The sequence below is a fragment of the Balaenoptera acutorostrata genome, chromosome X, assembly GCF_949987535.1.
Source record: "Balaenoptera acutorostrata chromosome X, mBalAcu1.1, whole genome shotgun sequence".
Lineage (NCBI taxonomy): Eukaryota > Metazoa > Chordata > Mammalia > Artiodactyla > Balaenopteridae > Balaenoptera > Balaenoptera acutorostrata.
The window spans coordinates 41507018-41534504 of NC_080085.1; the positions used below are offsets into that span (position 1 = coordinate 41507018).

At 38.8% G+C, this 27487-nt stretch overlaps 1 protein-coding gene across 11 annotated transcripts in view; it reads left to right on the forward strand.

The window, feature by feature from the left end:
- The window catches only part of JADE3 (jade family PHD finger 3), a 181114-nt gene that overhangs the window by 97712 nt on the left and 55915 nt on the right, over window positions 1-27487 (forward strand). For 8 of the 11 annotated variants that reach the window (XM_057538126.1, XM_057538119.1, XM_057538121.1 and 5 more), the window contains 2 exons: window positions 12567-12623; window positions 13401-13480. The exons of 1 other annotated variant lie outside the window; for it this stretch is intronic. In XM_057538126.1, the coding sequence (XP_057394109.1) occupies window positions 12578-12623; window positions 13401-13480 (126 nt within the window). In that variant the 5' untranslated portion in view covers window positions 12567-12577. Of the gene's footprint in view, window positions 1-4987; window positions 5069-8447; window positions 8467-12566; window positions 12624-13400; window positions 13481-27487 lie in introns of those variants that run through there. 2 more of the 11 variants (XM_057538124.1, XM_057538128.1) reach the window with 2 other exon arrangements.

Below are 27487 nucleotides of genomic sequence, written 5' to 3' on the forward strand. Positions count from 1 at the left end.
AATGAAAAACAGACTACAGGAAAGTCTTCAAACACTTGGAAATTAAACAACACACTTCTTATTAATCCATGGGTCAAGGAGGAAGTCTCAGGAAAATAAAAAAATATACTGACCTTAATGAAAATGAAAATACAGCATATCAAAACTTGTAGGTTGTAGCTAAATCAGTACTGAGTGGAAATTTATAGCACTAAATGCTTATATGAGGAATAGATGAAAGGTCGCAAATGAATTATCTAAGCTTCCACCTTGAGAAAATAGAAAAAAGAAGAGCAAAATAAACCCAGAGCAAGCTGGAGGAAGGAAATAATAAAGAAGAGAGAAGTTAATGTAATTGAAAACAAAAACAGTAGAGAAAAACAATGAATCCAAAAGCTGGTTCTTTGAAAAGAGATTCTGACTTAATTGGTGATGGGTGCAGTTTGGGCATTGGGATTTTACAATCTCCCCAGGTGATACCAATGTTTAATGGGAATTGAGAACCTCTGCTGTGGAGGCCAGATAATTTTCTCAGGGTTTAACCGGTGTTGGCGTCTATGGCCCACCCCTTTCATTTCTCCTGAGGAAAATTTGTAGCCGTTTCATTTTCTCTCACTTTTTGTTGCCCTCAAAGTCAGTGCTGATCCTTTCCCTTGTATGTTAACTTCCCTGCCTGACTGCCCTTTTGCCATCAGTATAGCCCTGACCTGAGGTGAACTGTTCCCAACTGCAACCCCCCTCCACTTCACACCCACACCACCTTGATTGATTTGGGATTAACCCCCAAAACCCCCTCTGATTGGTTTGTCACACATCATTGGTCACCAGCTTTAGGCTGTGATCACCCAAGCCATAGTAACAGTGTGTCTAGTGCACCTGGTCTTGTGACCCTGGCTCTGAGGGAGCCGAAGGACTTGGTTTTTCCATTCTGGTAGCCAGTGCAGTGCCTGCCCTTTATTAACACAGTATTAACAGTTGATGTACGGTGGATTTGCACTTGCTCAGTAAGTTTGGGGTTGTTTGTTTGTTTGACCTTACATGTGAGACCTGTTATTGTTTCTAAAACCTGGGATAAAGGTATTTTTCTCCTAATAAATTCTGATGATCACTTTAAATCAGGTAGATGTTATTGTAAATGTATTAGGGGTACATGTGCCTAAATTTTAATGTGGAAGCAACTCACAGCAAGAGGTAAGACATAATGGAAATCATTATTTTTAAAAAATTGTTTGAGTTTCTATCTGGAGAAAGAATTAAGTATTTCATAGTAAAAGTTATTCTTGTTGATTTACTTTATTCTTAAGAGGTCTTATTTGCAAATGGTATTTTATCTTAAAAGGATTTATGCTTTGTACATGTATCTCTTTATTCTTAAGATGCCAAGCCTACTTATTTATCTGGGTAGTTGAAATTATTGAATATATGTATATAAATCAAAAAGAAAATGTAGGGAATTCCCTGGTGGTCCACTGGTTAGGACTTGATGATTTCACTGCCGTGGCCCGGGTTCAGTTCCTGGTCAGGGAACTAAGATCCCACAAGCCATGCGGCGCAGTCAAAAAAGAAACAAAGAAAGAAAGAAAGGGAACGTACTGCTACTTTTTAAAAAGTTATTAGAACTGGGGCCTTTTTGCTTAAAAGGCATAAAACAGATTTTAATTTAGAAAGGGTCTAGGACCATTAAAATTTGTCAAGATAACGTCACAGAATAGGCCACCCAAGCTGAAACCTTCCAGTGAGGTCTGTATTAGCCAAACAGTGGGCTGAGAGATTGGGAAGGAGGGGGCGGTGTTAGGAAAGTGATAATTCAGTTGTATGCTTCCAATTTTCAGTATTCTTTCTTTCATTAAAAGAAAGGTTTCTTGTAGTTTAGACCAGAGGTTGGCAAGCTATGGCCTGTGAGCCAAATCTAGCCTACCACCTGTTTTTGTATGGCCTGCGAGCTAAGAATGGTTTTTAACATTTTTAAGTGGTTGAAAAATGAAGAATAATATTTCATGACATGTGAAAATATGAAATTTGAATTTTAGTATAATAAAGTTTTATTGGGACAGAGCCGTGATCATTTGTTTATGTACTGTCTGTGGCTGCTTTCATGCTACAATAGCAGATTTGAGTAATTGCCACAGAGACCATATGGCCCACAAAGCCAAACATGTTTGCTATCTGGTCCTTTACAGAAAAAGTTTGCTGAACCCTGATTTAAACTCCCTTCCCAATGTGGCCTTCCCATGCAAGATGATTTCTACTCAGGAGGTTTGAAATTCCCAAATAATTTGTTAACATTAAAGAGGGTAAGCCTGTTTCCTGGCAACAGGGATAACTGTGGTTGACATAGAAATACTTGACTGAGTGGCAGGAACCTGCCTAGGTAAACTGGTATTTTCTTCTTTTTTCTTTAATGCTTTTTGAGGGCTTTGGGAAAGAGTTGACCTCCAGACTCCTTATCTGGTCACAGGGGACTCATGAGTCACACGATGTGTCTTAATTTTTAAAAACAAGCTTTAAAATGACTGAGATGAAAGCAGTCTTCTTTTAAAAAGTACAGAAAAGTTCACCGACTCCAATTTCTGGTATCTCTTCTTTTTTAAAGACAAAGATTTGTGGGGGGTAAGGAGAAGCAGTAAAATATGTAGGATATGTTCTTTTTCTTCGGATTATTTTTTGTTTACTCAATTAAATATTTATGGTTTTAGTTACTGGAGTACTGAAATGTGGTAAAGATAAAAGATATTTGAGGTGAACAGGCTTGAAGGGAAGGTTTGTTTCCACAACACTGAAACAGTGATAGATTGAATTGTTTTGTAGAGAGGGGTGAATTCTGAATTAAAGCACAGGCAGTGGACTCAAATGGTCTCAGTGTGGAGGGGGTTAGTATTGTTTACCCCAGAGCAGAGGTAATCAGCTCAAGAAACACATCTATAGTATTTATGATTTCTGTTTAAGGAATAGTTTGGGAGTTTCTTTGCCCACGTGAGCAGGAATTGATCCTTAAGAATAAAAGAAGTGTGCTGCTCTGGTCTGACCAGTGGCCTAACTCAAACGTCTGTCTCTGTTAATGGCCCTGAAGGGTATTTTCCTGAAAGTCTAAGGGAGCTGGACTTTTAGATGCTTCTTTACTTAAGGATTACTTCCAAATACCATCATGGATTTATCCTCCCTGATTTTATCTCAGTCCTTCTTGAACCTGTTTACATTTTCATTCTGTTCCACTTCTTGAGCTGATGAGTTCTCTAAGTTCCCTAAACATTGCTCAAAGTCCTGCTTTCTTTTTGATAAAATTGCCTTTAGGTTACAGGGATTGCCCCTTTGTTACTTTAACTCTGTGATTGGGTGAATAAAGTCAACAATTTCCACACTTGATTCTTATCGATTTCTGCTTCATTCTTTTAGAGCAAGATTTCTCAACCTTGGCAGTATTGACATTTTGGGCCAGATAAATCTGTGCATTGCAGGATGTTTAGCAGCCTCCCTGGTCTCTACCCCCAAGATGCCAGTAACGCTGCCCCTTCCCAGTTGCGATAACCAAAAATGTCTCCAGATATTGCCACATTGTCCCTGGGGAACAAAATTGCCTTCAGTTGGGAACCACTGCTTTAGATATTTGTCTTTTCCAAACTGTAAGGTTTTGTGCTTTTGGGACTAACTTTATAAATATGGAGGCTCCTCTATCCAGTTGATTGTATTGTGCTTTTCTGGGTTTTTTCCAGCTCTGGTTGATGTCCATCTTGAACGACAGTGACAACTACTTTTCATAGTTTCAGTTTTTTCAGGTCAGCTGCATCGTTTGTGAGTGGTGTGGGGAACAAATACCTTGAAAACTTAGAAGTTTTTTCTAATTATAAATGTCCTATATGTGTACTGTAAAAATGTGGAGAATGGAAAAAATTAGAAAGAATGTTTTTGTCACTCAGAAAACTTCAGTGTTATTGATGCAACTAATGTTAGTAAATTGGTTTATGGCCTTCATTATTTTCTATATATTTTATTTCATAGGTGCAATCTTGCTGTAAGACCAATTTTTATACTGTTTTTCCACTTAACATTTTAACATAAATGTTTCCCTGTGTACCATGTTTAAATAATTGAATGAAATACCATAATATTAATATACTTTAAGTATTCCTCTTTTGTTTGATAGCTAGGTTTCATCTATTGTTTTTATTAGGGAGTTTTAATGAACATTTTGTTCATAAATCATTTTCTGTGTTTTGGATTATTTTTCAAATATGAATGTTGGAAGTAGAATTCCTGGATCAAAGGGTATGAATGTGTATAAAGTAGAGCCTTAGATTATTTTTAAGTTGCTGCATGGCCCCACAGATGGCAGTGAATAGTGGCTCCTTGAACTGACTATGCATTTCAGAAGTATGTCTGGTGGGTGTATAGAAGGAAAGAAAGGGCTGTGTTTGAGTTAATTGCTTTTCCTGCCGCCTGCTCTTCTGTGGGAACATTAATGGGGAGTCAAGTAGCCACCAAACCACAGACTTAGATTCCAGTCCCAAGTAATCCTAGTTGGGTTGACTTCCAGACAGTGCTCCTTTAAGAGGGAGTTTCACCCAAGGAAGGCATTTACTTTATACAGTTGTATTTTGCCTGGCTTACAGTCACTGTTAAGATAAATCAGAATGCTGTTAATCATTTTGGTTGAGATTATAGTAGGAATAAGATCTGAAAACCGCCTTCAAATTACTGTTCTCAAGGGTGCAAGGTAAGGGCTGGTGCGCATTTCATTTCTGCCAAAACAAAGGAATACTCATTGTGGGAGGTAAGGAAGAAAATAATGTCATTGTAAAGTCTGCACGCTGAATAGAGGACTAGAAAATAAACAGCTGAATAATATATCAAAATGTAAGGCAATGAGGTACATTGCAGTGTACTTATTTTTGGTTTTGCTTAACAAAAAATTTTATTCTAAAGTACTTTTTAAAGTGTACCACCAAATGAAGTTTCACATGTTGTCTTTAGGGGTGCCTGGAAGCAGAACCTGAGACCATATTTGAACATACATGATTTGTTGAGGGAGTGCTCTCAGGAGAAACTTATAAGGAAGCAAGGACAAGAAGGCCGGGAAGAGGAAGAAGCTAAAGTAAGGATATAGTCTTAGGAAAGTCTAGCCTTAGCCTGTTTTGGTTAGGGTCATGGTTGGGGTGGTATAGAGCTGCTGGCTGCCCCTGGGAGGGAGACAGGGAGAGTATAATCTCCCTGGCAGGACTCCAGCCCTTGGGGAAAGGGACAGCTGTGAGCCATTAGCAACCAACAAGCAGTACCTGGGAGATGGGTATGCTAGCTAGTAAAGGGGATGTGGGTGGGGCATGTTTACCTTGTGCAAGACACTGTGCTGAGACCTGGGGGTAAGAGATGAATGTGACATAGTTCCTGCTTTGAAGATGGTTGTGGTCTTGTGGCAGGGCTGACCATGTAAAGAATATTTACAGTGCAAATGAAGAGCATTTTACATGGACGGAAGCATGTATAGAGACTTGGATAGAAAGCAAAGGAGCGAATAATTGTGAGAGAGGTGTATCTGGGGAACTTCACTGAGGAGATCTAACAAATGGGTCGGACCAGGTTGGGGGAAAATGGGATGGTCCGGGTAAACAGGCAGGGGACTGTAGGCAGAGGGAAGAGCCCTGTCCAAAGGCTGGCAAGTATGAAACAAGATGGTATGTTCATGGAATCACATGAGGCATAGCATGTGCCAGGAGGCAGGGAGGCAGCAGCTGATGAGGCCTGACAAATTGGAGCCGGAACGTTGTGGGCCTCCAAGGCTATGCTCAGGAGTCTTGGGCTTAGAAAGGGCAGCATTCCTGCTGTTAACCCCCCAGCCTGCCTCAGGTCTCAGGGTCAACTTGGAGTGCCCTGAGCTCTGCCCTCTGGTGGCCATGTGGCTCCAATCATGTCATTTAAACATTCCTGAGCCCCAATTTCATCTGTAAAATGGTGATAATGATGTTTATAGGACTGTTGTTGTGATTAGAAGTAATAAAGACAGATCTAAAGATTTGCCATCATGGAATTATTCTGCTGATATTTACTGTTCTTTGTCATTTTCCTGTAGTAATTAAAACAGCAGTGCTGTCACAGAAATAAATCAGTGGACATTAACAGCCCAGACCCCAAAATTTGCTTGCTTTGTTTTCTTTTCTAAAAATTATAAGCAACCCAGTTTCCAGGACTGGTGTTATTGGTGTTAATCTGTTTCCTAGGCTCTTTATTGATAATAAAAGATTTTTTGTTTCCATCTATAGTAAAAAGTGATTGTTACTGTAATAGTTTAAAAAGCACCAGATTTGGGAATTCCCTGGCAGTCTGGTGGTTAGGACTCGGCGCTTTCACTGCTGGGGCCCGTGTTCAATCCCCAGTCGGGGAACTAAGATCCCACAAGCCGTGTGGCGTGGGGGAAAAAAAAGCACCAGGTTTTACAGATTCTTAAAAATCGGCACCTCCCTCAGTCATGAACAGTTTGGTAGCTCATCTAAAGAAGAGAATATTATAGAAAATGGAGACACTCTTTTAGCCAGAGTTCATAAGACCAGAACTTCAGATGAGAGGAGTATCTAGCTTACAAGAAGTCTTAGGTCTCCTGAAACTTTCAAGAAAGTGAAGAGAGAGGGGCCATACTCAGTTGGCTTTCTTCACTGAGAGTTTTTAGAGAATAAAAGTATTTCTTCTATGGCATATGCTGCCTTCAATCCCAGTACAAGCTATCCATATGGAGGTTATGTTCAGTAGACATAGAATTTTTCTATTGATGTTATTCTTGACTCTACCTAAAAATTTCTCATTGTAAAATGTCACAATATTTTTTAAAGGTTTTTTTTAGCTCTATTGAGATATAATTTACATACTATAAAATTCATCCATTTTAAGTAGACAATTCAGTGGGTTTTAATATATTTACAGAGTTTTGCAACCATCACTACTACCCAATTTTAGAACATTTCTGTCACCCCAAAAAGAAGCTTTGTGCCCATTTGCAGTCAGTATGTGTTCTTACTCCCAACCCTAGGCAACCACTAATCTACTTCCTGTCTCTATAGATAGGCCTGCTCCTACTCTGGACATTTCATATAAATGGAATCATATGATAAGTGATATGGTGTTTATGACTTCTTTCACTGAGCATAATGTTTTTGTTAAGTGGGGTTTTTTTTACATGTTTTACATTTGTTTTTCACGTTGTAGCATGTATCAGTACTTTGTTCCTTTTTATTGCCGAGTAGTATTCCACGGTCCAGATGTACCACAGATTGTTTAACCATTCACCTGTTGAAAGAAATCTGGGTTGTCTCCAGTTTTTAACTATTATGAACAAAGCTGCTATAAACATTTGTGTATAGGTTTTTGTGTGAACATGTATTTCCATTTCTCTGGGGTAAATGCCCAAGAGTGCAATTGCTGGGTCCTGTGATAGTTACATGTTTAATTTTTAAAGGAATAGCCAAATTGTTTTCTAGAATACCTGTACCATTTACATTCCCACCAGCAGTGTATGAATGATATAGTTTCTTCACATCATCACCATTTGAATTTTCACTGTTTTTTATTTCAGCCATTGTGGTTTTAATTTTCATTTCCCTGATGGCTAATGATATTGAACCTCTTTTCATGTGCTTATTTGCCATTTGTAATGCTTTTTGGTGAAATGTCTGTTCAAATCTTTTGCCCATTTTAAATTGAATCATTTGTTCCTTACTGTTGAGTTTTGAACGTTCTTTACGTATTCTGGATACAAGTCCATTGTTGTAAATGTGGTTTGTAAATATTTTGTCCCATTCTGTAGCTTGTTTCTGTATCTTCTTAACAGTCTTCTGCAGAGCAAGTTTTTCATTTTGATGAAAGTGAATTTTTCTTTGCTAGATCTTGCTTTTGGTGTCAAATCGAAGAACTCTTTGCTTAACCCTAGGTCCTGAAGATTTCCTCCTTTGTGTTTCTAAAGTTTTTTTACTTTTACATTTAAGTCCATGATCCATTTTAAGTTAACTTCTGTATAAGGCATGAGACTTAGGTTGAAGTTCTTTTTTTTTTCCTATTGTTTCAGTACCATTTGTTTAAAAGGTCATCTTCCTCCATTTGATTACTTTTCTACCTCTGTCAGAAATCTGTTGGGCATATTCGTGTGGGAGTATATTCATTTTAATACTGCAAAATATATTAGGTTGTGGTAGGCAGAATAATGGGCCCCCTAAGATGGCTATGACCTAATCCCTGGAACTTGTGAACATGGTAGGTTACACGGCAAAGGAGAATTAGGGTTGCTAATCAGCTGACTTTAAAGTAGGGACATTATCCTGGATTATCTGGGTGAGCCTGATGTAATAACAAGGGTTATTAAAAGTGGAAGAGGGAGGCAGAAGAGAAAGTTCAGAGAATGAGGTGTAATGATAGAAGCAGGGTTAGAGAGATGCAGTGTTGTTGGCTTTGAAGATTGAGGAAGCTGGCCAGGATCCAAGGAATGTGAATGGCCTCTAGAAGATGGAAAAGGTAAGGAAATGGATTCTCTCCTAGAGCCTCCAGAAAGGACCACAGCCCTGCCAACATCTTGATTTTAGCTTAGGAATACCTGTATTAGACTTCTAACCCACTGAACTTACTATTAGAGATAATAAATTTGTGTAGTTTTAAGCTACTGAGTTTGTGGTAACTTATTGCTGCAACAATAGAATACTAATAAATGGATATTTCAGAAAAGTTCCCATTGATAATAGGATTCTAAATGTTTGGGCACACCATTTATCTGGAAAGTTTACATATATGGAACATCCCAATGGTATCAGACAAATGAAGTGCTACTCTAGGTAGATTTGTGCATTCAATGGGGAATAATTAGAAAATATATTACTTTTATCTTTAAATTTCTACATTCATTGTGACTTTAAATTATATTCTTTTTTGATGGGAAGTGTTTTGTGACTTGTTTTTGTTTGCATTTCAGAAGAGTGTTTGAATGTCTTGAGTTTTACACTGGGAACCAAACACAGCCCCCAAAATTTATGTGACGGGAGGTTAACATCCTATTTAAAGAAACATTCTTCATTTTGCAATATATACAGATACTGAATTATTATGTTATAAACCTGCAACTAACATAGTGTTATATGTCAATTATATCGCAATTTAAGAAAAGAAATATTCAGTTGACTTTGATAGTAGGACAAATAGAATTTGATTAATAATTTTGATACTTATGCTAATCCTACTCGTTTTTTTAAATAACAGCTTTATTGAGTTATAATTTACATACCATACAGTTCACCCATTTAAAGTGTACAGTTTCATGATTCTTAATATATTCACTGATATGTGCCAACATCACTACAGAGCACTTTGAATATCTTATCTCATTGCCTTCTGATTTCCATTGTTTTTCATGAGAAGTCAGCTGTTAATCTTATTGGGGTTCCCTTATAAGTGAGAAGTCATTTTTCCCTTGCCGCTTTCAAGATTTTCTCCTTGTCTGGCTTTGAGCAATTTGACCATGATATGCCATCTATTTGTGCAGCTGTTTGCAGACAGTAGTATAGTAGTAGTAGTAGTAGTGGTGGTGGTAGTAGTAGTAGTAGTAGTAGTAGTAGTAGTAGTAGTAGTAGTAGTATAAACTACTTGGAGTTTTTTGAGCTTCCTGGATGTGCAAATTAATGTTTTTCAGTTAAATTGGGAAGTTTGCAGCCACTAAAAAAAAATTTTTTTTTTGCTTTTTTCTCTCTCTCCTTGTGGCACTCCCATTACATATATGTTGGTGCATTTAATGGTACCCCACATTTCTCTCAGGCTTTGTACATTTTTCTTCATCTTTTTTCCTGGTTCATGGTTTTCTTTAGTTCTAGGAACATATTTACATGGCTAATTTGAAGTCTTTGCCTGTTAAATCTGACATCTGGTTGCACTTACAGGCAGTTTCTGTTGCCTGCTTTTTTGCTGGTGTATAGGTCATACTTTCCTGTTTCTTTACATGTCTCGTAACTTTTTGTTAGAAACTGGGCATTTTAGATAATGTAACATAGCAACTCAGTACTGGTGCCCCACCGCCCCTCAGGGCTCTTTATTGTTATTTGCTTGTGAATTTTTTTAGTAACTGGCTGCATTATTTTATTGAAGCCTATTTACTCTCACCCTTTGCCCTGAAGTGTGAAGTCTTGATGTTGCTTCTTAGCCATGCAGCCTTTGGTATGCCCACAGTCACCCTGGGATTGACTGTGGTTTTGGTAGGGCTCTTTCTGACTCTTTTCCCTGACCATGTCCAGCTGTTAAACTCCACTGATTGCTGTTGTTTTTAATAGTGCCCTGGGGCATATGTTGCTCCCCAAAGTGATACAATCAAATTAGGGCTCCTTTGAAGGGATAGTTCCTGAGATCAGTATTAGAGATTTCTTCTGACCCCAGGATGGTTCCTCCCAGCTATTTCTTTCCTTGGTTCTCTCCAGCATGCTAGCGTAGGCTTGGACTTCTCCACACACTGTTGCAAATGAAGTCAGTTCCATTGGGGGAAGATTTAGAGCCCTCTATTCTATGGCCTACTTCTCCCCCTAGGCAAAATCTCTGAGCCACAGCTCTAGTGCAGGGGGTGGGGACAATGATGTGTTTCCCTCTGACTGGTGACCCCAGGTCTCCTAGGTTTGCCTCTCCTAATGTAGAACCCACGAGCTGGGCCCAGGGCAATTAGGGCCTCAGTATTCTTGGTGGTATCACACCCCTGGACTTAGCCTCCATACCAGGAATGGGGGCCACCTGGAAGAAGGGAACCCCCATCTCTCAGCCATAGTTGTCTGGAACTTAGCCTCATCAACCAGCAGTAGCTGCGGACCAGATGAGAAACACACATCCTGCTCTTCCCAGGAGAAAGCTTTACCACTGGGAGCTGGAGGAGAGGGAGCTCTGTGTTCTTGGCTGCACTAGTCTGGTGTGATATCTGTGCTGGGAGCGGGGATGGAGGGAGTGGGTCTAGGTCCAAATACCATAGACTCTTACTTTATGTACTGAGTTGTAGTAGATTTTCTTTAATAAGTGCTTCTTCATTTTCTTTATGCCCTTAGGACCATTTCCAGAGATTTTATTTTATTTTTTTAAAGGGAACTTTATTTTTATTTATTTATTTATTTATTTTTGGCTGTATTGGGTCTTCGTTGCTGCACGGGCTTTCTTTAGTTGAGGCAAGCGGGGGCTACTCTGTTGCGGTGCATGGGCTTCTCATTGAGGTGGCTTCTCTTGTTGTGGAGCATGGGCTCTAGGCACACGGGCTTCAGTAGTTGTGGCTTGCAGGCTCTAGAGCACAGGCTCAGTAGTTGTGGTGCACAGGCTTAGTTGCTCCACGGCATGTGGGATCTTCCTGGACCAGGGCTCGAATCCATGTCCCCTATATTGGGAGGCGGATTCTTAACCACTGCGCCACCAGGGAAGCCCTCCAGAGATTTTAAATGAGTGTTTTTTGTTTATTTTTTAAGTAATTTTCACCAGTTTCACTGGGGAATGGATCCACAAATCTCATCACATTGTCATGCCAGAAATGGAGCTCTACTAGCTTTTTAGCATATAGTTTTGTTTCTGTTACTCCTAATTGCTCATAGTGGCCTTGTACTTGGATTTCTATCTCCTTGGTAGATTGTGAGTCTCTTGAAGGCAGTAGCCCTGACCTTTATTCCTTGTTGGATCATGATTGTCCCTAGTAGCATTTTATATACTGTGGCACATAAAAGAATGTTAGTTATTGACTGTATCACTGTCTTTTCTAGTTTATATTTTCAGCACTTCTTTTGTGACTTAAAGTGTCTTACCGTGTTTTCCTTTTTTTCTACTCTCTAGTGCTGATGTGTTCCCAGAAAGCTGGTGCCTCTTTTTTATCTGTCACTGGTCTCTCTTTCTCTCTTTCCCTTTCCCTCTCTCTCTCTATCTCTCTCTCTCTCTCTCTCTCTCTCACACACACACACACACAGAGGATGCTTAAACCATTGGAAGTTTTAATTAAAAACATTATTTTTCACGATATAGGAGCTTTCTATAGCATTTCTTGCGATAGATAGATATAATTTTAAATTAGGCTAGTTGTTTGTGGGATGGGAACAGGTAGAAAGTGAGAAAGGGGGAGAAAGGGCAGGCAGAAAAGCAATGGGTTGTGCTTTTAAAGATGGGACATGCCTCACTTGTTCTTTCTTCAGCCAGCCATGTCTCATGCCTTTTAACCTTGGCCCTTGACAGCTCTGCCTTTGCAACTGCTTTTTCCTTTCCTACTCCTCTCTTATTGGGGATCCCTGGCTGATGATGGCCCTGTGGCTGCCCCCCTTTGTTTGGGTGGACAGTGGTCATGTGACCACATCTGAGGCTCCAGCCAATCCTATACCATTCATTCTCTGCTGCTTGGATTTCCTCCTAAAGCCAATATGTGGCCTCACCCAGTCTTTGACGCACTGTGTATTGGAGACTTTGGTAGTACTCTTCTCCCATCACTCTAGGTCATTTGAGAATATTCTTAACAGAAATCATTTGATTTGTTTGATTTGCCTGCTGCTGCTTCTTGAGCAGTATTGACTGCCCTCTGGGATGGGTATGTGTGTGTTGACTATTTTATTCAGTGTTGTTCTCTTTCCCAGGATGCTCCAGGATGAAACGTCATAGAACTCTCAGCAGCAGTGACAGTTCAGACGAGAGTGAGTAGAACCAGCCAACAGCTGGTAACCTCTGTATCTGTAATCCTTGAGGATTTCTTTGACTTGAGGACAAGCTGTTTCATGCTTCTTTCAATGGGTAAAAAATAATGTTTCTAGGAAGGAAAGCTTGGAGTACCATTTTTCTTATTCATTTAAATTTCATTAGACATAGATAAGTTAGGTGAGAGAATTGGTTTTATGTGGCATATAGCATTTTGTTTTTCACTTTTTATTTACCCAGGCAACAAAAGCCACATCTACCAATGATTTAACAGTTCTTTTCTAGAAAGTAAGAAAAGTATGAGAGCATAAATTGTAGGCCCTACAGTTCTATTCGTAGCTCAGGTACTAAGTGTTTGACTGGATGAGTCATCATTTTTAAAAGACAACAACTTTATTAACAGTAGCATATGGGGAAGTGCTGAAGGATACACAGATTACCTGCTCCACATTCTTAGTTTTCTCAGTTGCTTTTGCAGATACTTTTTCTCCAGATGGAACATGAATTGTGTTATTCCAAGTTATTATGAAATATGATTACACCAAATTGAATCTCCTCAGCGTTAGCATTGTTGAAGCTTTTGCACCCTGGGATGTCACCCATAAATGTCATTAAACTCCATTATGAAACTTTTTTGGTTGCAATTTAACTCTTTTCTTCAGTGGTATGAGGTCACTGTGCTCTTCTCCATCATATATTTCATATTCTTTTGGATGACATTTAGTTATAATAGCAGGTAATAAGTCTCAGTATGTTTTCCTAATTATCTTTTGCAGGTCCTTCCACTTCCTTTACTTCTGGCTCAATGTATAGGAGCAAGTCAAAAATTCCAAATGAACACAAGAAACCTGCTGAGGTGAGATCAGATATTAAATTCTTAAGACTTAAAAAATAGACAGATAGCTACCTTCTGCCTACATATCTACAATACCCAGATCTTGGAGACGTGAGGAGTAAAGTACATGCCAATGGATAGGCTTGTTTTCTGATGAACTTTTTTGTTTTTCAAGAAAGATTCTGTTTCCTTTTTCCTTTGGGGAAAACAGTAATCTTCACTGTGCTTTCATTTTGGTGATGACACCTAAGTGCCTGGCTTTAGAATATAAATCCTCTCCTAGCCAAGAAGTCAAAGGGAGCCAGATTTGGAGAATTGGGAAGGACCAAAAGAGCCAAAGATCTGGCCTATGATAGGAAAGAGCTAAGTTGGCAGGTGGGAGGCAGTGCAGGAAAGGATAGATGAGGAAGTCGTGGCTAGAGAAGGAAAGGACTGGGTTGGAGATCTGGGCTCTGGTAAGTCCTCACAGCCTTCAGAGCACTACCACCAGGCCAGGAAAAATGGGCCAGTCCTTGTGAGGCTAGTCATCTTCTGCCTCAAGGGCAGCAAAGTGCCAGGGTTGCACTTGGATTTGGTAATTGTTTAATGAATCCTACAGACTTTCCTCTTTGATAATTAAATGATGAGAAACTGACCTTGTCTATCTTCACTTCTACTATGAGTAGTCTTCCTTGGCTGCAAAGGAAAAGGGAATGTATTAGTTAACTATTGCTGCATTATATGTTATCACAAAATTATTGGCTTAAAGCAGCACACATTTATTATCTCAGTTTCTGTGGGTCAGGAGTCTGGGCACAGCGTGACTGGGTTCTCTCTGTTCAAGGTCTTTCAAGGCTGCAGTCAGTGTGCTGGCTGGGCTGTGTTCTCATCTGGAAGTTTGACTAGGGAAGAATTTGCTTCTGAGCTCATTCAGATTGTTGGCAGAATTCATCTCCTTCCAGCTGGAGGACTGAGGTCCCTGTTTTTTCATTGACTTTTGGTAGAGTACCACCCTCCACTCCTAGAGGCTGCTTGTAGTTCTTTGCCATGTGGCCTTCCCCATAGAACTTCTCAAAACACAGCAGCTTACTTTTTCAAAGCCAGCAAGGGGAGAGTCTTTTACTCCAGTCTGCTAAGACTGAGTCTTATATAACATAATCATGAGAATGACATCCCATCACATTTGCCACATAACATAACCTAATCGAGGGAGTGACATCCCATAATGTCTGCCATATTCTGTTGATTAGAAACAAGTCCAGGTTCCACCTGCCCTCATGCAAGTTGTGGGGGGGGCATTGCTTTAGGGTGTCAGCCAGAGAGAGCATTTCTCCCTTTCTCAGAGGTCACTTTTCATTTTCACCTTTTGCCAGGGATCTTTCTGGGCACAGTAGAATATCAGTGTGTATTTATATGTGTCTGTGTCATGCAGAAAAACTTAGGGAATAAAACGCAAATAAACAGGAGCAGAACAAATTTCCCACCTATCCAGAGGAGGCTTTGACTACAGAATGGTGAGAAAGAAACCTTGCTACTTTCCCATTTAGGACAGCCAGTCCTCTAACATAAAGTGACTCAAGAGCTTTGGGTCTTAAGGCCTGCTGCCTCCGAGTCAGTGAGAATATCAGTCTTTTGTTGCAAGAGATAGGGGACCTGGGCTACTGGAAGCAAATTTTTTCATTTATATGTCCCATTCTATTATAAAAGAGAGAACCTGATATTGTAGGACAAAACCAGCCTTGGCATTAGAAAAGATTGATTCCATGTGTTGCTTGGCTGGTTTATTTCATCTCTCTGAAATCATTTGTTTTGTCATTATAACATGGACATTATCACGCCTACCTCTCATAGGTACCATTTATTGTAATTTTCTGTGCCAAGAGCTTTTTATTAGATAATCTGATTGTTTCCCAAAATTAAGCAATTGTAAGAACCTCCTTGGATGCTTCCTTCATTTAAAAATTTTATTTAATAACTTATTTATATCAGTATGGACTGACATATATTTATTTTATACTTTGGGTTATAATCCAGTACTACATAATATATTGTATTGCTCAAATTATTCTATATATCAGTGAAATCATCTCTCATTTTTCTCTTTTCAATTTCCATTGATTTCTGCTCTTATTTTTATTATTTTCTTCCTTCTTGCTTCAGTTTTATTTTGTACTTTTTCTAGATTCTTGAGGTAGATGCTTAGGCTATTTGAAATTTTTCCTTTTTTCTAGTATAAGAATTTTAGTGCTATAAATTTCCCTTTAAATACTGCTTTAGCTGCACTGCATTAATTTTGGTATGTTTATTTTCATTTTCATCCATTTCAATATTTTTATTTTCCTTGAGACTTCCTCGTTGATCCATGGATTATTTAGAAGTGTGTTGTTCAGTTTCCAAGCGTTTGGAGACTTTTATTGCTATCTTTCTGTTATTGATTTCTAGTTTGAGTTCATTTTTGTCAGAGAACATATTCTGTATGTTTCAGTTCTTTTACATGTGTCAAGGTTTGTTTTCTGGCCCAAGATATGGTTTATCTTGGTGAATGTTTCATGGGCACTTGAAAAGAATGTGTATTCCACTGTTGTTGGGTCCTATTGGTTGATGGTGTTCTTCTGTATCCTGGCTGATTTTCTGCCTAGTAGTTTTATCAGTTGTTCAGTTAGGGCTGTAGTAGTCTCCAACTGTAATTGTGGATTTGTCTATTTCTCCTCTCAGTTCTATCAAATTTGCGTTGTGTATTTTGAAGCTCTGTTGTTAGGTGCATACATATTTAGGATTGCTATATCTTCTTGGTGAATTTATCATCATGTAATGTCCCTCTTTGTCTTTGGTAATTTTGTTTGCTCTGAAGTCTATACTATCTAATATTAATATCATTTCTGGCTTTCTTTTGATTCCTGTTTACATGGTATATGGTATATTTTTTCCATCCTTTCACTTTTCGTTTATACATATGATTTTTATTTGAAATGAGTTTCTTGCAGATGATATATAGTTGGGTCATTTTTTAATCCACTCTTTCAATCTCTTAATTGGCATATTTAAAACATTTATATTTAATGTAACTTTTACTACTGTTTGGTTTAAGTCTGCCATTTTACTATTCTTCTGTTTGTTTTCTCTGGGTTTTTTGTTCCTCTTTTATTTTCTGTCTTCTTGTGGATTACTTGGAACATTTTTTAAAATTCCATGTTGATTTTTCTTCTTCTTTTTCTTTTCTTTTTTTTTTTGGCTGTGCCACACAGCTTACAGGATCTTAGTTCCCCAACCAGGGATTGAACCTGGGCCCTCAGCAGTGAAAGTGCTGAGTCCTAACCACTGGACTGCCAGGGAATTCCCCCATGTTGATTTTTCTATGGTGGTTTTAAGGGTATATCTTTGTGTAGATTTTTAGTGGTTGCTCTTGGGAAGCAACCTTTAAAAGGAAGGGCCTTTAACAAACATGACATCAGTCTCCTGGTCTCTACATTTTACCACTTTGAAGTAAAGGAAGCTTACCACCATTTGGGTTTGTTTATCCACCCCACCCCCACCTTTATCATATAGTTGTCTTAAATATTTTCTCTACATACATTGAGAACTACAGTAGACAATGTTAGAATATTTGCTTCAACAGTAAAATATTATTATAAAACTCAAGAGGAAAAGGGTAGTCTATTATATTTACCCGTATTTTTATTCTCTTGTTCTTCCTTTATTCCTGATGTTCCAACTTTCCTTTTGTTTATTTCCTTTCTATATGAAGAACTCCCTTTAGCTGTCCTTTTAGGGGAAGTCTGCTGGTGATAAGTTCTCTTAGTTTTCCTTCATTTGAGAATGTCTTGGATTTACCTGAAGGATATTTTCACTTGATACAGAATTCTGGTTTGACAGAACTTTTCTTTCGGCACTTGAAAATGTTCTACTTCCTTCTTGCCTCCATGGTTTCTAATTAGAAATCTGCTCCCATTCAAATGGTTGCTCTCCCGTAGGTAATCAGTCATTTCTTTTCCAGTTGCCTTCAAGATTTTTCTTTGTCTTTAGTTTTCCAAAGAAAACTTTAGAAATCCATGCCTGGGCATGGATTTCTTTGGGTTTATCCTGTTTGGGCTTTGATCAGCTTCCTGAATCTAAGTTTATATCTTTTGCCAAATTTGGGACATTTTCAACCATTATTTCTTCAGCTATTTTTCAGCTCCACCTTTTTTTCTCTTCTTCTTTTGAGACTTCAATTGCATGAATGCTAGATCTTTTGTTATTTCCCACAGGTCCTTCAGACTCTTCTTTTTTTTTTAATGTATATTCTTTCTGTTCGTTAGATTAATTTCTCTTTTTCCCTGTTCCTTTATTCTGTTAATTCCATTATTCTATTGAGCCTATCCTATGTTTTTATTTCAGTTATTATATTATTCCATTTCAAATTTTCCATTTGGTTATTCCTTGTATCTTCTTATTTCTTTGCTGAAACTTTCATATTTTTTTTGTTTCAAAAGTGTTTGTAATTTCTCGTTGAAGCATTTTTATGATGGCTGCTTTAAAATCCTTGTCAGATAATTCCAACATCTGTGTCATCTCAGTGCTGGTATCTATTGATGGTCTCTTATTCCTGGTTCTTAGTATTATGAACGATTTCCTATTGCATCCTGGGCTGGGTTTTTGTTTTGTTTTGGTTTGGTTTGGTTTTTGGTATTATGTTATCAGACACTAAGTCTTATTTAAATCTGTTTTAGCAGGCTTCCATAATAACCAGACCAGTGGGGAAGAGGGACACTGACTTTTTACCACCAGTTACACAATTCCTAGGCTCCCCATCCTAGTTCTGTTATCTCTCTAGGAAGGTAGTTCTGTTATCTCTCTGGGAAGGGGGAAGGGTGTCTCATTACTGCTTGGCAGGGGTGGAAATCCCCACTTTGTTACCTCCACTGATAGCAGGGGGAGTGGTGTGGTAAGGGGTACTGCATTACTGATGGGCAGTGGTGATAGTCCAGGCTCCCTACCCAGTCTCTGCTGATATCACATTGAGGAGGAGGAATGCCTTGTTATTGCTGGGTGGGAGTGGATGTCAAAGCCTCTCAGGTGATGTCCATTGATGCCACAACAATTGTTCTTTTTTAAAAGACATTTTTAACATCTTTTTTGAAATATAATTCTTACAGCATACAGTTCATCTACTTAAAGTGTATAATTAGGTGGGTTTTAGTATATTCACAGAGTTGCGTGGGTAACCATTACCACAGTTCCCCGGGCCCCTACTCCCAGCCACTGGCAACCACTAATCTAATTTCTGTTTCTACAATTTTGCCTATTCTGGACATTCCATATAAATGGAATAATACAATATATGGCTATTTGTGTCTGGCTTCTTTCATTTAACATAACATTTTCAAAGTTCATCCATGCTGTAGCATGTATCAGTACTTCATTTCTTTTTTATGACTAAATGATACTCCATTGTATGCATATATCACATTTTTAAAATCCATTCATTAGTTGATAGACATTTGGGTTGTCTCCATTTCTGGAGTATTATGAGTAATGCTGCTGTGAGCATTCATATACACGTTTTTAGGTGGACATATGTTTTCAAAAACACCTAGGTGTAGAATTGCTGAGTCATATAGTAACTCTGTTTAACCATTTGAGGGAATGCCAGACTATCTTCCAAAGGGGTTTCATCAGTTTACACTCCCACCAGCAGTGTACAAGAGTGTTTGAAATTTGTTAGTGCTATGGGTACCAGAGACTTGGAATTCCTCAGGTAACCTTGTTTTTGTCTCGTCTTTTGACTTTTCCCCTTGTGCTTGTCCTCAGAGAGATTCTGTCTTCTGCAGCTCTCCTAGCTGTAAGCCACTGTTATCACTGGAGGCTTTAGTGTGGTGGTAGGGTATGAGGGAGAGGTGGTGTTCTCTACTCTTCTGATTATGTATCAGTCTTTGGAGTGTGTAGTGGTCCTGTGTCTGGGGGTGAGGTTGGGGAGGTGGTCTTCAGGGGTAGAGCATTTTTGCCCCTGCCCACTATTTTCCTGAATGCCTGCAGCAGGTATCCTCTGGTATTCTCAGTCTATGTCCTTGAGGTTTTCTCTCCTGCAGATTAAGGCTTTTTTCTCTGTTGAGTAACACAGGGAAGCTGAGGCTGGGTGCTTTTCCCTTCCCACAGAACTAGTCCAGTGCCCTCACTTGAAATCCTTCCTCTGTAGATGAAGCCTTTTGTTCAATAAGGGAGCCAGGACACTGAGCACCAGCGACCCAGACAGCACCACTGGGGGAGCTTTTTCTCCAGGTTCTCCCCCATCTTCCCTGTGAGTGCCCTCCTGGGTTTCTAGAGAAAAAGCTTACAAGAAGGTGGGAACCCCCTATGACCACAGCCCCCAGAAACTTCATATTCTCATAGTAGTCCCCACTTAGCCCCCAGAGATTCATCAGAATTTCTAGTTTAATGTTCCTGCTGTGGCTTCTGCCCCAAGTAAGGAAATGCTCCTGTCCTGTGTCTCCCTGCAGGCGTGCTTGTCTCTCTTTGAGTTTGACCATTTGTCCTGTGACTCATTTCTCTAATGGCTTCACAAAAAATCGTTAATTTGCTGCCTCTCCTGCCTTTTTCTTCTTGTAAAGATGAGAATTTCTTTTTTCTGACTCTCTACAGGTCCAAGATGAAACCTTATTTTTTAGTCATTGAAATGCAATATAAATGATCTTTTTCACTGGGGCTTAATTGGCTGCATTGATAGACAAATATTTTCTTTGATGTTTAGTGCTTTGGTGAGATTCCTGTGTGTGCCTCCCTGAGTTATCCTCTAGAGAAGTATTTCCTAGGGGTGTGTGAATTCCACATATGGTTCAGGGGCTTTGGTAACTTCTGAAAATTGTATACAGACTTTTAAGGGTATGTTTTTATGTGTATTTTTTTTCTGAGCTGGTAGCCTTCATCTGATTCTCAAAAGGGCTCCTATTCTAAAAGATGTTTTTAAAAAGCTAATTGCCCTAGAAAAAGCTCATAGTACTAGATGACCAATTTGAATATATTAAAAAGTCTTTTATTCTTTCTCAAAAGCCTGCATATTTTCACCTAATATTAGTCTGAATGGTCTATAATATATATCAACCTATCTTAAAAGATTGACTGCATATCTTCTCTAGGCCCAGAGTCTCATTTATTATATCTAAGACTTTCATAGCAACAGAGTGAAAGCTCATATATTTTAACTCAGCGGAGAACACTGCATACTCTCAAATAGAGCCTATTTATATCACTTTACCTGTATTTCTAACAAGCTTGATTATTTGGTTTTCTGACCCACAGCAGATAAAAAGTACTAAGCTTGCAAATGCACACTTAATGCACAAAAAGAGACATTGAGGAATGGGAGAAAAACTTTCAAAGCAAACCTCAGTTGTCATCTCTTGTATGAAAATTGCTCACATCTCCAAGTCAGACTCAATTGTTCCTCCTCCTCCATTACCAGGATGTATATGCCTCTGTTTGATACAGGGTAAGGAGAATAATCAAACCTACCTAAGCAGCCCAAAAGTACATTGCTTTACGGGAATCGATGTTCCAGTTGATGTCAGCCCATTAGCCATCAGAAGTGTCCTATTTATTCTTTATAAGAAACCTAAGAATTATTTTAAACTATCTCAAAAGTATTTCCATGATTTTTAAAGTTTTAAACTTAGAAATTGAATAAGTTTTGCTTCCTTGGAAAAACCAGCGTGGGACACAGTATCTTGACAACACTGGCTACTTTTGTTGATACAAGAACAAGCTTGTATTCTTTGCTAGGTTTTCTCTGCTTTAAGTGGTTGATTCTTTTAGATAACCTGAAAAATCTTTTCTTGCCTTAAGATTGTATAATTCTAAGAAAATCACTTACGGTTAATTCCTTTTGATTAAATAGAGTTACCGTGTTTGCAGATGTTTTTTAATGCTTTGGGGGTGACATCTGTTTGTCGTCAGTTATGTATAGTTTCAGATTTAGTGACTATGAATCAAAACTGATCAATCTCTCTGCTTCATTATACATGGACCAGACAGTGTTCCCCTTTGTGTCATACAGGAAGCAAATGTTTTGGCTTTTCCTCTAAAAAATGTCACAGAAATGTTCAGACTAGCTGTGCTTATAAGAAACTGCCCACTGAGAGATGTTAATGAGAACAGTAAAAGCCAGAGCTGTCCATGAAGGGCATTTTCATTTTGTGGCTCTGGCAGGTTAAGCATTGATATTCTAATTGAATTCATAGTGAGGCCTCCTTTGTTTCTGCAAGCATCTGAGAGGCCAAGATGTGCATGCACTGTTGGACTTGGCATAGTTTCTGGGCTGTATGTTAGCCTGTGAATCCCCTCTTTGACCATAAATGAGCAGATATCTGGTAAGTACAAAGCATTTTTGTTTCAGGAACTTTTGGGGAAACTACCAGTGCATATAAAATAGGCACACAGTTAAGAACTTGTAAAACTTGTCAACTTCATTACCTAGGTCAGTGTCAACATCCAGATCCCTCATTCACAATCTTTAATTTAGCAACAAATAGCCATGTTTCATTTTGTGAAGTTTCTGCATTACCTCATGACCTATAGAATGTTGGTTAAAGTTCTCGATGGAGCTCTTGCTTGGGAACACTGTCTTTGGGAGTCAAACCATGCACGTTTTAGTTGAGCCCTGAACTCACATCTCCTTTTACCCATCAACAATTACTTTATGGACTAAAGAGGAGAATTCAGCTATATACTTCCTTCTGCTTTTAGAACTAAAGCTGAGACTATGATGATGATAATAAAATAACTGCAACTAGAGTTTATTTAGCAGTTACAGTGAGCCCAATACCATGCTAAGACCTTCACATAAATTCACCTATTTAATCCCTACAACTACCCCTATGAGGTAAGTGTTCTTATCCTTGTTTTACAAATAAGTAAACAAACATGGAGAATTTAGACAGCTTCCCAAACTAGTAAGTGGTGAAACCAGTAGACCAATCCAGGCAGTCTGTCCCTGGACCCATATTCCTCTCTTTAAAGATTTTTTTTTTTTAACGCTTTTCCTTCTTCTTTTCTTTTCTTTTTTAAATTTATTTATTTTTGGCTGCATTGGGTCTCCGTTGCTTCATGGGCTTTCTCTAGTTGCTGAGAGCGGGGGCTACTCTTCATTGTGGTGTGCGGGCTTCTCATTGTGGTGGCTTCTCCTGTTGCAGAGCATGGGCTCTAGGCACACGGGCTTCAGTAGTTGTGGCACGTGGGCTCAGTAGTTGTGGCTCGCGGGCTCTAGAGCACAGGCTCAGTAGTTGTGGTGCACAGGCTTAGTTGCTCCTCGGCATGTGGGATCTTCCAGGACCAGGGCTTGAATCTGTGTCCCCTGCATTGGCACGTGAATTTTAACTACTGCACCACCAGGGAAGTCCTAAAGAATTTTTTTTTAATAAATTTATTTATTTATTTATTATTTTTGGCTGAGTTGGGTCTTTGTTGCTGTGCGCAGCCTCTCTCTAGTTGTGGCGAGCAGGGTAGTTGTGGTGAGCGGGGGCTACTCTTCATTGTGGTGTGCAGGCTTCTCATTGCAGTGGCTTCTCTTGTTGTGGAGCACGGGCTCTAGGTGTGTGGGCTCAGTAGTTGTGGCTCGTGGGCTCTAGAGCGCAGGCTCAGTAGTTGTGGCGCATGGTCTTAGTTGCTCCGCGGCATGTGGGATCTTCCCGGACCAGGGATCGAACCCGTGTCCCCTGCATTGGTAGGTGGATTCTTAACCACTGCACCACCAGGGAAGTCCCCTAAAGATTTTTAATTTCATTTTTTACCATATAAAACATTTGCCTGGTTCAGATATCAAACTATGAAACAAAATACATTCAGAAAGATTCAGCTTTTGTCTCTCTTCTCCCTATTTTCTCCCCTTTCCTCCACGCTGTTTTTTTTTTTTTTAGTTCTTGGTTTATCCTTTTATTGTTTATGAAAATATATACAAATATGCATGTATGTGTGTGCCACTATATGTATATAAAACTCATACCTCTACCCAGGATACACTGTAACTATTTTGCTTGCCTGTGTTTATTTTAAAAACCTTTAAAAATGACTTTTCTTACCAGAAGCAGATTCATGAGACCAGTCTGGTAAATATATTTCATATCACTTTGCAGATATCTTCCTGAGTACTGAACTTAAATTCCTATCCCCTCTTCAGCATTTTATGTTCTGCCTCATACTTGAAATGTTTGACTTCTACAGCAAGATAAGGCAGACTCTTGCACTCTGCCTTGAGTAAAAATGCTTCTCTAGAAACCTTGGATCTGACGCTGTTTAATCTGGCTAGCTTGTAAAATTGAAATCAGGCTTACCATGTAAGTCTATTTTTTTCTAAAGGTGGAAGGGAAGATTACAATAGTCATTGGATTTAGCCTTCATTTGCTTAAGAAAAATAGGTATGAGTTGATTGGTATTTCTGCAGTCCGAGGTTCCCCAGACTTCACAGAGTGCCTGTTCCCTGGAAGTTTGCTATTTCTGAAGCAATGGACAAGGGCCAGATTTCATTGGCTTCTTTGTCTAGAGTCTTCAAGTTACTCTTCTGTTTGGTAAATGTGTGTATTAGTTTCCTAGGGCTGCTATAACAAACTACCACAAACTGGGTGGCTTAAAACAACAGAAATTTATTTTCTCACAGTTCTAGAGGCCGGAAGTCCAAAATCAGCCAGACTGCATTCCATTCCTTGCCTCTTCCAAGTTCTGATAGCTATCAGCATTTATTGACTTGTGGATTAATGAATCACTCCAGGCTCTGCCTCCATGGTCATAATCCCTTCTCCTCTTCTGTCTCAAATCTCCCTCTGCCTTTCTCTTATAAAGACACTTGTTATTGGATTTAAGCCCCACCTGGATATTCCACGATGATCCCTTCATCTCAGAATCCTTAAATTATTTATATCTGCAAAGATCCCATTTCATATAAGGTAACATTCACAGGTTCCAGAAATTTGGATGTGGACATATCTTCTGCGGGGCCACCATTCAGCCCACTGCAATATGTTTCCAGGCTACTTAGGAAACTCTACAAAACAGACTTTCATAAGCAGTTAAATCAAGTATGAAGACATGGCTTATGCTGTGTGATTATTGTTAATCCCAAAGCATGATTTTGCAATCAGTTGATTTATTTTGAGAAGTGTATTGTATGGAAAATAATGAAATATTTTAGGAGGTTGAAAAATACTTGGCTCTAGTATTCTTTGCAGAGCTAAGGTAGGATTTCCCACAGGCAGTAGTTGAGCACAATTGTAAATTGCCACCGCGTGTTAACCACTGTCTCATTAAAGGCACTCTGGTAATTTATAGAAATGGATCAGAGTGTTTAGCAAAATGGTGATTCAGTTTCTCCAACTAGCCACCCAGAACACTGAGCTCTGTGCAAAACATGTTAATGGGTATGTCTGTGATCCTCTCTTACCTCCTTATACAAAGCATTATGTAGTAAACCACCAGTTTTTTGTTTCCTATAGACTTAGCTTTCTCCCTGCACAGTACCCAATTAACTTTAATTGGCTAGGATTCTTGGTAGGAAGGTCATTTTGTTGCCACCTCGACACCAGCATGTTTAACGTTGGTTTCCTGCTCAGGTCATATTATTAATTCTAAATCTTCCCTAAATGAAACCAACAGGCATTTGCAGAGTTGTCCCTGCAAAATAGCAAATGGAATGAGTCCTTATGCATTTAAATGACATCATTCGATTATGTGATAGTTCAGTCCTGTACTCTGTGAAATGTCAGTTTAAACAGAACTACACCAACTGAGAATTAATTGCTTTCTTGTACCATGCGCTGTGCTTCAACTTTCATGTTACACATAACTTGGACAGTGTTTCTCTTCAGAGAACCTTGATTAGCATTAAAGGCTAAAATGTTTGCTTGATGGCATCTCTTCCTTTGATAATCCAGAGATGTAGACACATTTACCTTAAACCTGCAAGTGGTTGTTTGATTTTTTTTTCAGAATCAGCAATTAGTAGGTGAGGTATATATCAGTGTATGTATGCTTTTATATGAAAGTTTATTCCCTCATTGTTTAGACATTAACTGGGCCTTCATCAGTGAAATCAGTGCCAAGTTAGCTGAAGAACTCATGACATTCTTCTTTCCTGTTCTTGAAAAGGCAGAATCACAAAGCCTAAGTTGCCACAGCAATTTAAGTCATGTTGCCGGGCTTGTGAGTACATTTCTGTGTCTCTCAATCACGCAGGAGCCCGTTCAGTCAGAGGATAACAGTACATCAAACTTTAGATGGGTATTCATTCCCATATTGTCAGTACCTAACTGTGCTTAAGGTGCAGAAAATGGACTATAGGGAATCTCTTTGTCTCTGTAAGTCCAAGTTTTAGCTGTACCCATATCATCATCCCCTACCTCTGGCCTTTGAACTTTCCACATAGCTAGGGATCCTTTGCCAGGGGTAAGGTTAAGGCTCGCACTGGGAGCCTCTTGGCTGCTGCAGTAAACATATCATTCGTGTCCTCCTCACCCCTGTGCACACTGCTGTGCAAAGTGGAACTGTCTATACTTTGTTTCTGGTTTTGTTTTTCTTCCTGGAAAAGCATTTTTTTAAATTTTGTTGAGATATAGTTGATTTACAATGTTAATTTCTGCTGTACAGCAAAGTGACTTTAGTTATACATATATATATTCTTTTTCATATTCTTTTCCATTATGCTTTTTTTAACATCTTTATTGGTGTATAATTGCTTTACAATGGTGTGTTAGTTTCTGCTTTATAACAAAGTAAATCAGCTATACATATACATATATCCCCATATCTCCTCCCTCTTGCGCCTCCCTCCCACCCTCCCTATCCCACCCCTCTAGGTGGTCACAAAGCACCGAGCTGATCTCCCTGTGCTATGTGGCTGCTTCCCACTAGCTATCTATTTCACATTTGATAGTATATATTAGTCCATGCCACTCTCTCACTTCGTCCCAGCTTACCCTTCCCCCTCCCCATGTCCTCAAGCCCATTCTCTACATCTGCGTCTTTATTCCTGTATTCCCATCCTGCCCCTAGGTTCTTCAGAACCATTTTTTTTAGAGTCCATATATATGTGTTAGCATATGATATTTGTTTTTCTCTTTCTGACTTACTTCACTCTGTATGACAGACTCTAGGTCCATCCAGCTCACTACAAATAACTCAATTTCGTTTCTTTTTATGGCTGAGTAATATTCCATTGTATATATGTGCCACATCTTTATCCATTCATATGTCATTCTCGATGGACACTTAGGTTGCTGTAACTGTGTATACTTTGCAAGCCTCTGTACAAATAAAGTTGAAAACCTGGATAAGATAGATAACTTACCATGGAAATACAGATTACCAAAATTGACCCCATTGGAGGTAGAAAGCTTAAAGAGATCAATTTCCAAAAAGGTAGAGAAAATTAATAAGGAACTACCCCACAAAAAAGCACCAAGTCCAGATGGTTTCATAGGGACCAGATAGTCCCAATAATTCTCAGATTATTCTAGAGCATTGTAACGCAAGGAAAATGTCCTAATTCCCTTTATGAAGCATGCATAACGCTGATACCTAAATCTAAAAGACAAAGACAATACCAAAAAAAAAGGAAAGAAAGAAAACTGCAGGTAAATATCACTCATGAGAATGATACAAAAATATTAAATAAAATATTAGAAAACGAATATAATACCATATTAAGAAAATAATATATCATGACCAAATAGATATTCATTCCAGAAATGCAAGTTTCAGTATTAAGAAATCTAATATTATCATATAGCATATTAATATATCTAAGGAGAGAACTATATAATTATTTCCATACATGCTAAAGAAGTCTTTAATAAAATTCAATACTTAGGCATTATAAAACATTCAAGAAAATAGGAACTGTAAGATACTTTCTTAGCATTATAACATAAATATGGCATAGTCTTCAACCTAGTATCTTATTTCATGGGGAAACACTAGAGGCATTTCCACTAATTTCAGTAAGAAGACAGATATGCCCACTATCCCCATTACTATTCCAAATATCAGTAGAGGTATTAGTCAATGCAATTAAACAAGAGAAACCAATTG